The 14,355-nt window shown below is 38.8% G+C and overlaps 1 protein-coding gene across 5 annotated transcripts in view; it reads left to right on the top strand.

Annotated features, from left to right (window-relative positions):
- The window catches only part of LOC110446115 (innexin unc-9-like), a 239,949-nt gene that overhangs the window by 197,310 nt on the left and 28,284 nt on the right, over positions 1-14,355 (top strand). Inside the window, exon 1 of one of the 5 annotated variants that reach the window (XM_021491101.1) lies at positions 7,693-8,461. The exons of 3 other annotated variants lie outside the window; for them this stretch is intronic. Coding sequence is in view for 1 of the 2 variants with exons in the window: in XM_021491096.1 (XP_021346771.1) it covers positions 9,160-9,170 (11 nt within the window). In the remaining variant the exon portion in view is untranslated. Of the gene's footprint in view, positions 1-7,692; positions 9,171-14,355 lie in introns of those variants that run through there. One more of the 5 variants, XM_021491096.1, reaches the window with a different exon arrangement.

Below are 14,355 nucleotides of genomic sequence, written 5' to 3'. Positions count from 1 at the left end.
AACCCACATAGGTTCGGGGAGAGAAAATACCTATTATATACCTGTGTATCTCATCGTAAAAGGCAACAAACTTGAGGGCTTCTGCATATTCGGGTTTTCGCTACTCTTCTGCTCAGGAGATATTGAAGGGACGAGCAGTTATCTGCTGCCCACATTGCAACATGTCAGATCTACACAGTGTCTTTCGGACTTCCTTACCCTTACTTTTTGGCGGTATCTCCATATAGGCACCATTGTCTATAGACCCTGGCTGGTGTGTGGACGATAAACCTCGGACAAACAAGCCAACTGGCCAGTACAGTTCCGGTACCGACAGATATTGTTGTCATAACAGACTACTTAATTCTCTAGTTAGTCGTTGAATTTCGGTTTAAAATTTAAAAACAGGACCTATAACAAAATTGGGTAATATTGTTATGCGTTGATATATCAATCTATGTTTTGTTTGATTTATACGTCGATTGTCACTAACGCTAAGTGAAATGAAAAACTGACAACAGGGCGTTAATATAGTGTAGACCGAAGTCATGCTGTTATTATACTCAGCAATTATCTCCTTGGGGAATTGTGTTCCTCTGCAATCTATTTCCAGGTTGATAGGCTACCATGGCAACAGTTTAAATGTGTAAAGTAATCTTAGTGGCGTTTTGTATGGGAAATCGTATATCGCCCTTATAGAAATATATAATTACGCGCTTTATTGTCGTCGATCAGGAATTAGGGATGTAGGTCATCTAACTATGATTTGTAACTCCTTTTCGAAAGAGTTTCAAAATGAACGTGTACAATAATTCAGGAAAGGTACATGATTCGTAAGTTAATAAGTTAACTGATTTAAGGTATTATTAAGATGATATCTAATTTACATTTTATAAAACGATGGTTTCATCTAGCGACTCGGTTATTAAATCTGTGAAAGTATATAATGTATTCGATCAGCATTATTCAGGTCGTGGAAAAGGGGTACAGGTAACTGTTTATTTCTAAGACTATGTTATATTTTGACTAAATACGACTTAAAATTATATCATGTGATACAAAACGATCGAGGGATGTTCGGTGTGTTTCTGTTGATACTGCACCGCTCGCTCCAACAACATTCCTTGGCCCCTCACCCCTCTGATTAATATAAGATATTTTTTTTAGATTTATGTGTATCATTAATAAAGCCATATAAGACAGCTCGATTGAGAACATTTCTATTCGCTTTCCTTTCTGGGGCGAACCCTGTAATGGTGGAGGCATCGGAATCAGTGTAACAGAGTTACAATGGAAGATAGAATCGTTCGATCTGGCAAGAACATGTCTATGCTATGCTTCCGTATCACATATAAACAATAAATGATTCTTTGCTGAAAAGAAGAATTGTTATTCCTGAGAATCGTTGGCACCTCGACTTCAGACAAAACCGCCATGCCGGAGGAACACTGACTTTGTTGTATGATGGTTTTGTTCCATTAAACCTGCGAGAAGAATAAACACTTGGGATATTAGCATCATCAAACATTGGTACGGTACGTAATTAGCTGATTCAGAATGACTGGATATTGTAAAGTATCTCTGAATCATACATTAAAGGACCATCCACGTGTTTGACACGCTTGCTTCAAACGGCATATGGAAACTCTTGCATCGCAAACGTTTTTCGGAGACGGGTTTGAAATAGTCAAGGCAAAGAAAAGCATTCGTCTACTATTTTCCTTAAAGTTTGATCAGTTTTTGAATGTTATAACCATATGGTGTGTTCTTTTCTGCGGTACGGGTCTGTTACGAACGCCGTCTCGACCAGCTTCAGAATTTGCAATGCTTTGGCAAATAGTACAAAGAACCGGCCCGATAGCCATGGTCCCATTGATGCCTGCCCTGCCTGTAATTTTCCGTTGCAGCGTTACAATTATATTGTCGGTCCGAGCCAATCTGTTTAACCCTTATCGATAACTGTAAGTACTGAATAAATTAAGTGTTTTATGACAGGAAGACAATAAAGATAGGTTTTCGTAATTCCAATGTAATACTGCGGGGACGCCGCCGTAATACCGCTGCCCTATTTGCATAGCCCCGTAAGCAGAGGATCAACGCTAAACGACATCGGATTTTCTAAATTGTCTTTTTTCCCCTATCCGTTTGGCTGCCCTAGCCAATACAGCAGCATGGCGATAACGGGACAACGCAAATCTCACCACAAATGAAGCCTATGTTTTGATAACAGAACCGAGAAGTATAATCTTGGTTAGCTTGAAAAAAACCAAAGTTAAAATCATTACCATCCGTATTTTTGGATGTAGATATATTGGAAATTGGTTTATTCGTATCTAGATAAATTTTGCCATGGAGTTGTGTTTCTAAACATATCGTTCCGCAACGAAATAATCGTTAATGATAATTAAGCGAGTATGAAGAAATGCTATTTTTTAATGTAAAGCTAACTAACAGAAATAATTTGCATTCCAGAGTAATATTGGCGTTGTCAAACAACACACAGGCGGGACTATTTCCCGTCAGCGACGTGGCGGAAGCTTTATTGGCTGTGAGCTACAGGCATAAAGCAGTCAAAATATTGTGCGGACGTCATCTATTTCTCCGACTTGGCTCCTACGGGGGACGGTCGTGTGTCGGAGAAGAGACGATGACATTTTCTTTGGCATCCTCGATTTTCTTGCATTCTTTCTATAGATTGTATCACTAGCCTTTTGTACCGTAGCTCTGCAACCATTTTATCTTTTAACTTCGTTTATGAAGTTTTGCTCTCATAACAACAGGACCGTGCTGAATCGTTATCAGTTTTATTGAAAAATATTATTGACTTTCATGCAGTTATCACTGATACAGAAATAGCGTTTGCGATTGACGACAATATCACGCATGTCAGATCCACGCTGCAAAATACCCGTCTCTTTCAATCTTTTGTTTCACGGCACAACGTATCCAATGACGTAAAATACATCAAAATACACCTTCAGTACCTTTTCTTCAACATTTCAAGTTGTGCCTTTGCTCTTAACGTGATGTTTTCAAGCAGGTAGAATGCCAATATATAAGGGCGGTTTGAGGGAGCTTCTAATATACAACAAACGGTAAAATTATAAACACGAACCTTTTAAAATTCCATGCAGTCCTACCTCCGTCATCTCTGTACAACTCGCAGCCGTCGGCGCGTGCGTCTGCGCGAAGCGTAATAGACAAATAAAACCAATCTTTCAAATATTTCGTTGCTACCTGTAGTAAAAGCGCTATTTTTATTGTTTCAAAAACCAATTTCAGGTCCCTAGACCAGTGATTTACGGCTGGTATGAATCGTTTTAAATGATATTATGGCTGGGTAGAGTAACAACTGTCCGTGCTTGGTTTGGGTAATAAACTATTGCTGGAGTTGAGCAGCATCACTGATTCTTTCGAACATTGTTCACGGTAATATATTGTTCAACCAATTAAATGCAATAAATCAATGACAAAGAGCATCTTTTCAGGCAATCGATCATACTTTTGAGTCTTGTTTGTTCCAAAACTGAGTTTCCAAATTATGAGCGAGTGTAAGAAAAAAGGTTCATCAGTTTAAAATTCTCAATAAAGAACATGCTATCCTCCATTTCATTGGGATTCATTACGCATTCCTTTTGTTTTGATGTCTCCTCAGTTCCCGTTTTAGGTATAAGCCTCCTCGCCTTAACGTCCTTTTCGTATGTTGACATTTTAACTTCAAACAGTGCTCATACTTCAATATCCCATGCATTACATGTAGAAATGATATTCCGAGTAATTTTCGTCTTAAATTAATTCATGTTAGTTCGGTTTGTCAAACCCACATTCTTTGTCTACCAGATATTTGTAGATATGTTTGACAGGCCATGCGACAAATATTTTATGTCTGGCAATATCTTCTATATTTCGACCAGAAACACGAAATTCGTTATACTGTCACCATTTGTGTGTACACATTTCGGCGTTATAACTTATAGGGGATGGCAATATATCGAGGGCGACATACAAATAAACTGCAATAACAAAAAGTAAAAGGTGACCTCGAGTGAATTTGGAAGTAAGCGAGAAGGCAAATGAAATAAGGGGCACCATAATGCGGGGGTTACTGCACACTGTCGTATATGAACGAGACGCTCTAATATGTGTTCAGAAAAAAACTCAACTTAACGCTCTGTTCATTCACTGAATGCGCTGAATCACTGGAACTGAGGGAAACACATCACCATATATGCAGATGTCTAGGGGGATGCGAAGGTTAGACCGATCCCTGCGGTCACACATCTCTCAGCTTGTATCCCTTAGTTACAACATGTGACGTCATCGTCGGCTTAAACAACTCTAGTGTACGTACATGTATAAGCCCCTGGTGATTTAGAATTTAGTTTGTGTATATAAAAACCGTCGATTTTCTCCAATCCAAATCAAAATAGACAACATTTAGATGAAAGTCAATTATAGTTTTTTTTACCAGAAATCACGACAAATTAGGCCTTGTACCAATAAACATTCGTTAAGGTTATATGCTACCTTACTCTATGATATGCATGCCCCGTTCCTAATGGTTACACTCTAAAAAGGAAATGCAGAGTTTAAAGGGAACACAAAAAAATCATTAACTGAACTAGCACAAGGATATTTGTAACGGTTATGGGTTATACGATAATGCTAATTTTTAAATAGAGATAACTCCTATATAAACTCATATGTTGTGAAAAGTAGCATACAACCTTAAATAGTCAGACTGAAATTTCAAAATGCTACATCACTGAAATGAATAGAGAATAATTAAGGTCGTAAAAATGCTGTAATGTATACGTCTTAAACATATTTATTTATATATTTTGTTTAGAGTTCTTTAAATCCGTCCGACATAATCACACCTATAATTTGCTGGTATTGATTGTCGTTACGCGTGCTCGCTCTGACTCGTTATCAGGCGTGGTCTGCCCGTATAATCGGGTATATTACATACAGTTGTATAAATAAATGTTTCAGTGTATATGAAGCTACTTAAGGGCTGATTTGCAAATTTCCTCAACATCAACACTGTGCATGGGCAATACGGGTATATCAATAATCGTTATATATGTATATTTTGTACACAACGGTATGCCAGTGCCCCCTGTTTAAGTCACACGTATAGTAAGTCCGTATGTATGGTTAGCGTTGTATGTATCTGAAACCTAAATACTGCGTAAGTGAACCCTTTATACAACCACTGGGCATGGAGGTCCTGTATATCTACATAGGGGTATGCACAGTCACCGCCTTGCAGCCGCTGCATCATGCAACCAACCATCAAGGTCGTGCGCGGTTAAGATGGGCGCGGTATCTTTCACGCTACAAGGAGGCTTGTGATGAATGTCTCGCGCGTGTAAACGACCATTGCTTACAGTGGGTATGTTTACATAGACAGGCGTATTTACTTGTACATGTAGTTGCAGGGCCACTAACAAGTTGCTCTGTAGCTTCTGTTATATATAATATGATGACGGCGGTAGCAGGCCCGACACCATAATATGCTATGTGTAGTATTTTATATATTGCTCTACTTAAACTGTACTGTACATGTATAATCATCCTAACATAACCACACACACATCTATGTTTTTCTCTCCGCCAATACAGTGCATATTTGTTGAGGCAACATACACAGTACAGAACTACTGTAGTATAGTTTTGCGTTTGACTCCTACAGATTCCTGTAGAATAACGTCGTGTGCTACATACATTGCTAATCGTTTTACTGTATGTCACGGTCGTGTATACAGTGGCACAGTTACCACAAGGTGGTTCTGTCCCTCGTTATCACTCTGACGTCAGAGCATACCATCATACACAAGGGAATATTAATATCAAAGAGCATGTGTGCTAAGGAGCTCTCCTTGACGTACACCACTGAAGACGTCAATCCTTGCAAAGCCTGCTATTATTCACAGTATTCGCAGTATCTTCCATCATTGGAAAGCTCGTTGGAGCTTGTTTCGATGCCTGAATATTTTTTCATACACTGTATAATTTATTCACTTCCGGTTGCGCGCTAATGTTTATTTACACTATTTACATTTAACAATATTTAGAATGAAAAACAATTATACCAAAAAGTCATGTAAGATTTTGAATACACATCAGACTCTGACAAGATGGCCTATATATTCTGTCCCGTGAAACTCTTAGTTGGCCGTCTCTTGAACAGTAAAGACCTTACCAAGCTGCATGTACCGTATTTGTACTATTTTTCTACTTATTGCTATATTGTGATTTTATGTGACTTTTCTTCATATTATCGCACATCGCGAATTGTTCAACATATTTACAAGTTGCTCATTATTTGCACATTTTCCACCGACCGATTTCTCGTAGGTATATTTTTCTTAGGAGGCTCTGTGCGTGAATAATGCTAAATATAGGCTTGTCTTACCTGTTGTTATAATGTGATTGACTGCGATATTGCCCTAATACAGTGTCATGTATTGACTAGTGATATATGACGCATGTGTACTTTGTACTAGCCCAGGTAAGCGTTACTTTAAATATTGTATCTCCAGAGTTACAGTATTTACCATATGATATATTTCTACAGTATCGGTATTAACGATACAGTGTACAGTGTTTACACATATCTCTAGACTATCGTTATATAAAACTCTGTATCTCTAGATAGTCGGGCACATTTAGGGCACACGTTTCGAAATGGCACTCATATGATGTGGCAAACACATCGTATAGTATGTGCTGTCCGTAATGGTGTTAATGATCAGACGCTCGGGATTCATACTTTTGTTGTTTTTAATTAGACAATTTCTGTAGGAAGCCATACATTTTGACGGTTTCATGTTTTTTTAAAGCATCACTTCTCAGTCACGGACTAGTAGAGAACAGCTGCTTGTCCAACACCGTAATGCACCAACAGCTTTTTATTCTTAAGAATATATGTCATTTCTCAACAAAAAATGAACAACGGGATATCAGGTATGGGTCACCTGCTCGACCATTTTGGTTTTCTCCGGGTACTCCGGTTTCTTCCCACATTAAAACACCCCGCGCGCTAACATCCGGGCCAACAAGAGTGATTAATATTAGTTAAAATAACAAGGTTCATAATTGTTCTTAACTAAACTAAGATTATGTTAGTTTGATTGTATTGGACACGCACGTTCTGTCTGAAACCCGGGATAGACGGAGTGTACAATACATTAACTTCCTTTTTGTATCTGAAACAGGAGTCATATTATATGAAAAACACAATGTACGTGTGTCCAAACTAGGATAGCGAGATTATACGTGAAAACAATAATTCTTTACTATCTTTATCCATTGAGAGCGACTGTATTGAACAAGCGTGTGTGTGCTATATCATATATGTTGTTTATGTCCCCTCCCATCGATCGTCTTATGAAAAAAACACACGTGAAGATGATTTGAACTATGCACTTAGCAAGACAGAGGCACACAGAGTAGACATAACACAACAGGTCACATAGCGTTAAGTTGGACATTATAGTTACCATAGAGATACTTTTACGCAAAAATACACTGTACAATATATATACTGGCATAAATTGTAGCGGAACTAAACGTGGTTGTGAGCAGAATTGCCCGGTTTGTGTTACGAGATTTAAAGAACACGCAATGCAAGTTTTATACCGCATCGTAGACGAGATAAGCAGACAAATGAAATAACAAGCTTTTAGTACAACGCACAGGAACGCTGTGGCTCAGCCACCATGGATGTAACATTGTGAGGACCGGAGTACTACCGCTGTGTAGAGAAGTAGTACTGTAAATACGACCACTGTGATGTAATCCTGCCAACACGAACGGTACAGGGTTAGACCAGCGTTGTGGTAGTAGTGTTTGATACCGAATCCCGATTACATACCTACTTAATACACCACTGATAATGGGGTACAGGACTAGCAGATAGCCACTGTGATGTAATTCAGTGTCTAGTACCTGGAGGGGGTAGATTAACTCCCCTTTTAGCTCCATTGAGAACGTGTGTTTGTGTGTAATGTAACTACTCATGAGGAAAACGACTTCGCTACAAGAAAGCGTGTTTCGAAATGAACCATGAGTAAGAGAAAGATGTATTTCATAAGAAAGTCATGTACTCACTGGAAACAGTGTTGGACGCTGAGAACTGATGAGTAAGAAGTACGTTCGATAAAGACAACTCACTCATCATGAGGCGTGTTCGATTGGAGTATTTCAAATCTCAGTGAGAAAAGGTGCGTTCGACATGGACTAATGAGAATTGACTAATGTGAGAATAAAGGATGGTTGTATATGGCTTACAGTGATGCAATCTGCCATAGCTTACACGTTTGTAAGTCTCTGTTAGACACTCGCGTACGGCTATATACGAACTTCAACTCAACTGGTGTGTGCTTGAGATACAAGCTTCTTTACCAGTACGCTGATTCACAAATGGAGATTCATTTGGATTTATTCATCTTTGATTCCAAAACTTTACAGAAAGGTAAAACATTCTGGTTGACTTCTGTGTGATATTATCAGTGTGTCTGGTTTCTATGGAAATAACTGTCTAGTTCACCTGTATATCATGTCTTACCTTGTGTTACCCACACGCACACACATATACATGTGTACATGTATTTATATCTTAGGTTATAATTATATATAACAAATATTTGATATTTCAATTCGATATAATTTATAAATAATTTCAGTGTGTTGTCCGTCCTTTAAATAAGTAACAAAATAGTAATTTCGCATACGTAAATGGTATGTCACCTTTAATTTACCGCACGTGCAAATCAAGTCGCCAGTTAACAAGCGTAATTATAGAAAACAGATACACTGTCTGCTGTTAATTGCATGTGTTTCCATTGAAACCTAACCCCAGGCCTCACTTTCAATCAGCTTTACCGTAGTTGATCTGGACGAGCTGACTGTCGGGCTCAGGGATGACAAAGTCATTGAGCTCTGATGTGAAGACTGTAAACGCGAGGTGTGCTTGGCCTGTATCTGCTAATGTGCGTTTGTCTAACTCCATGCAATGCTTGTGTTTGTGGAATCGTGTTCCTCGAGATCCGGGAGTGTGTTTTGTACCCTTATACTCCACCCATATGTATGGAGGTTTACCTAGAATGCACTTTTACATTCCTGGATTTCCCCTAAATGAGTTTGCCGGGATAAAAACAGAGGAAGTTCCGAATGGAATTCTGGTAAGAACGATTATCATTATTCCATTATGTTATTTTTATGTGGGTTTTTTATATTGATTTTCCGTTTCTGTTTAAGTGATTTTTTGATTGCTGTCATTTAGCCGCAAAAACCACTGTGTCAAATCAGGCAAATAGTTTCTTACTTGGAAAATCCATTAAGGATATTGTAATGTTTTCTCAAAAAACATCCAATATTATCAATTTATAATATAAATAACGTTTTCGAAGTTAAAAAAAACAAACACTTTATTTACAAGTATATTTCCAACAACTGTGTTCAATTATTTAATAACTATGACGTGTTTAAGCATCCACAGTTGGCATATACTTTATAGGATTTTTTTGTTTCCAAAATTACAATAAACTCTTCCATTGCAATGCATCATTTTGTCAATATTTTATCGTTAATTTAAGAAAAAAAAATGATTGTGGTCTTGTAAATTGACCGAGTGAAATTGCTTTGATTCAAAATGGGACTAAACTTATTCTTTTATATTTTCACAAAAAAACAACAACTTGTAAGCTGATGAGTTAGTGTCCTACGACTTAAAATATTGATATATACATGTAGTTAAGTTGATTCAAGTTTATATGAAACTCCAACTTTACGGGAAAAAAACTGACATTTTCGTGAGTAATGCCAGTGGCCCATACACGACCAGAACATGGCGGTAACACATGCATGACTAGTGATGCTTCGTTCTGACGCCTCTCTGCAATGGGAAGCATTTATTGTCTACTTATATCTTCTTCTTTACATCCTGTAACAAATCACCTGTACGTTCACAGAATACACCCTGTAACAAATAACCTGTACGTTCACAGAATACACCCTGTACCAAATCACCTGTACGTACACAGAATACACCCTGAAACATATCACCTGTACATAGACAAAATACACCCTGTAACAAATCACCTGTACGTACACAAAATACACCCTGTAACAAATCACCTGTACGTACACAGAATGCACCCTGTAACATATCACCTGTACGTACACAGAATACCCCCTGTAACATATCACCTGTATGTACACAGAATGCACCCTGTAACATATCACCTGTACGTACACAGAATACCCCCTGTAACAAATCCCCTGTACGTACACAGAATACACCCTGTAACCAGAGACACATAATACACCCTGTAACAATACACCCTGTAACAAATCACCTGTACGTTAACAGCATACACCCTGTAACAAATCACCTGTACGTTAACAGCATACACCCTGTAACAAATCACCTGTACGTACCCAGAATACACCCTGTAACATATCACCTGTATGTACACAGAATGCACCCTGTAACATATCACCTGTACGTACACAGAATAAACCCTGTAACAAATCACCTGTACGTTCACATAATACACCCTGTAACATATCACCTGTACGTAGACAGAATACACCCTGTAACATATCACCTGGATGTACACAGAATACACCCTGTAACATATCACCTGTATGTACACAGAATACACCCTGTAACAAATCACCTGCACGTACACAGAATACACCCTGTAACAAATAACCTGTACGTTCACAGAATACACCCTGTAACAAATCCCCTGTACGTACACAGAATACACCCTGTAACCAGAGACACATAATACACCCTGTAACAAATCACCTGTACGTTCACATAATACACCCTGTAACATATCACCTGTACGTTCACAGAATACACCTTGTAACATATCACCTGTACGTACACAGAATAAACCCTGTAACAAATCACCTGTACGTTCACATAATACACCCTGTAACATATCACCTGTATGTACACAGAATACACCTGTAACAAATCACCTGTACGTACACAGAACACACCCTGTAACATATCACCTGTATGTACACAGAATACACTCTGTAACATATCACCTGTACGTACACAGAATGCACCCTGTAACATATCACCTGTACGTACACAGAATACACCCTGAAACATATCACCTGTACATAGACAAAATACACCCTGTAACAAATCACCTGTACGTTAACAGCATACACCCTGTAACAAATCACCTGTACGTACCCAGAATACACCCTGTAACATATCACCTGTACGTAGACAGAATACACCCTGTAACAAATCACCTGTACGTTCACAGAATACACCCTGTAACAAATCATCTGTGCGTACACAGAATACACCCTGTAACAAATCACCTGCACGTACACAGAATACACCCTGTAACAAATCACCTGTACGTACACAGAATAGATCCTGTAACATATCACCTATACGTACACAGAATACACCCCGTAACAAATCACCTGTAACAAATCATCTGTGCGTCCACAGAATACACCCTGTAGCATATCACCTGTACGTTCGCAGAATACACCCTGTAACATCTCACCTGTCCGTACACAGAATACACCCTATAACAAATCACCTGTACGTTAACAGAATACATCCTGTAACATATCTCCTGTACGTTCACAGAATACCCCCTGTAACAAATCATCTGTTCGTACACAGAATACACCCTGTAACAAATCACCTGTACGTTCACAGAACACACCCTGTAACATATCACCTGTACGTTCACAGAATACATCCTGTAACAAATCACTTGTACGTACACAGAATACACCCTGTAACAAATCACCTGTACGTACACAGAATACACCCTGAAACATATCACCTGTACGTTCACAGAATCCACCCTGTAACATATCACCTGTACGTTTACAGAATACACCCTGTAACATATCACCTGTACGTTTACAGAATACACCCTGTAACATATCACCGGTACGTACACAGAATACACCCTGTAACACATCACCTGTACGTTCACAGAATACATCCTGTAACAAATCCCCTGTACGTACACAGAATACACCCTGTAACATATCACCTGTACGTTCACAGAATATACCCTGAAACATATCACCTGTACGTTCACAGAATACATCCTGTAACAAATCACCTGTACGTTCCCAGAATACCCCCTGTAACATATCACCTGTACGTTCACAGAATACACCTTGTAACATATCACCTGTACGTACACAGAATACACTCTGTAACAAATCACCTGTACGTTCACATAATACACCCTGCAACAAATAACATGTACGTACACAGAATACACCCTGTAACATATCCCCTGTACGTTCACAGAATACACCCTGTAACATATAACCTGTACGTACACAGAATACACCCTGTAACAAATCACTCACCTGTACGTACACAGAATACACCCTGTAACAAGTCACCTGTTCGTACACAGAATACACCCTGTAACATATCACCTGTATGTACACAGAATACACCCTGTAACAAGTCACCTGTACCTACACAGAATACACCCTGTAACATATCACCTGTATGTACACAGAATACACCCTGTAACAAATCACCTGTACGTACACAGAATACATCCTGTAACGTATCACCTGCACGTACACAGAATACACCCTGTAACATATCACCTGTATGTACACAGAATACACCCTGTAACATATCACCTGTACGTAGACAGAATACACCCTGTAACATATCACCTGTACGTTCACGGAATACACCCTGTAACATATCACCTGTACGTACTCAGAATACACCCTGTAACAAATCACCTGTACGTTCCCAGAATACACCCTGTAACATATCACCTGTACGTACACAGAATACACCCTGTAACAAATCACCTGTACGTTCACATAATACACCCTGTAACAAATAACATGTACGTACACAGAATACACCCTGTAACAAGTCACCTGTACGTACACAGAATACACCCTGTAACATATCACCTGTACGTACACAGAATACACCCTGTAACATATCACCTGTACGTACACAGAATACACCTTGTAACCAGAGACACATAATACACCCTGTAACATATCACCTGTACGTACACAGAATACACCCTGTAACAAGTCACCTGTTCGTACACAGAATACACCCTGTAACATATCACCTGTACGTACACAGAACACACCCTGTAACATATCACCTGTATGTACACATAATACACCCTGTAACATATCACCTGTACGTAGACAGAATACACCCTGTAACAAATCTCGTGTTCGTACACAGAATACATCCTGTAACAAATCACCTGTACGTACACAGAATACACCCTGTAACCAGAGACACATAATACACCCTGTAACAAATCACGTGTACGTTCACGGAATACACCCTGTAACAAGTCACCTGTTCGTACACAGAATACACCCTGTAACATATCACCTGTACGTAGACAGAATACACCCTGTAACAAATCACGTGTTCGTACACAGAATCCATCCTGTAACAAATCACCTGTACGTACACAGAATACACCCTGTAACCAGAGACACATAATACACCCTGTAACAAATCACCTGTACGTACACATAATACACCCTGTAACAAATCACGTGTACGTACACGGAATACACCATGTAACAAATCGCCCGTACGTACACAGAAACAGACGACAGATCAAACCTGACATGTCAGCAATCGTGTTTCAGGAATATTCTATTCATAAATAATTACATTTGTATATAACCAAGTGCCAAAAAGAAGCAGTCGAGCTGACAGGGATGAGACGGAAATGAGTTTTTTTATTAGCTGTAATTCAAAATTTGTATTTTTTCAATTATTGCTTTTCGGCACAAGTTAAAATAATCTGAATTTAAATTATGTGGCGTCAAGCTCCTTCCCAACCCATTGCAGGCACACGTAATGGAGATTTAAATATGGATGGGATGGGATGTAACAGTTGCACATGTGTTTGTAGATAAGACCAAGAATTATTTACACTATTTCCTAACAGAGAATGCTCCGTTCCACCTGCGTACACTCTGGGAGTTGTTTTCTTTATCTACGTTTACCGAATACTTATCAAGTCTAAACAACACGTGAAAATAATGCCAGTATAAACCTCTACTCCTACAGGAAACTCTACCGCTACACGAAGTTTCCATCAACACACCATGAATAAGGGGAGAAGAATCAAAGGGAGACAATTAAAAAGGAGAAAAACGGAAAAAAAATATGTATTTCTTGTGTTATGAACACCTATGGTTACATTGTCCTGTATCCTGATAAAGTGTTACGTAATTATGTTTATTTCTCTTAATTTTGTGCTATCTGTTAACCGGACTTCGGTTTGAGTACGAAAACAAATTGCTGAGGTGGTTTATTTGTAGGATGGGGGGCGGGGG

This window comes from Mizuhopecten yessoensis, unplaced genomic scaffold (genome assembly GCF_002113885.1).
Source record: "Mizuhopecten yessoensis strain PY_sf001 unplaced genomic scaffold, ASM211388v2 scaffold2553, whole genome shotgun sequence".
Taxonomy (NCBI): domain Eukaryota; kingdom Metazoa; phylum Mollusca; class Bivalvia; order Pectinida; family Pectinidae; genus Mizuhopecten; species Mizuhopecten yessoensis.
Note: the sequence above shows the minus strand (reverse complement) of the source record. Positions and strands in the feature narration are given on the sequence as shown.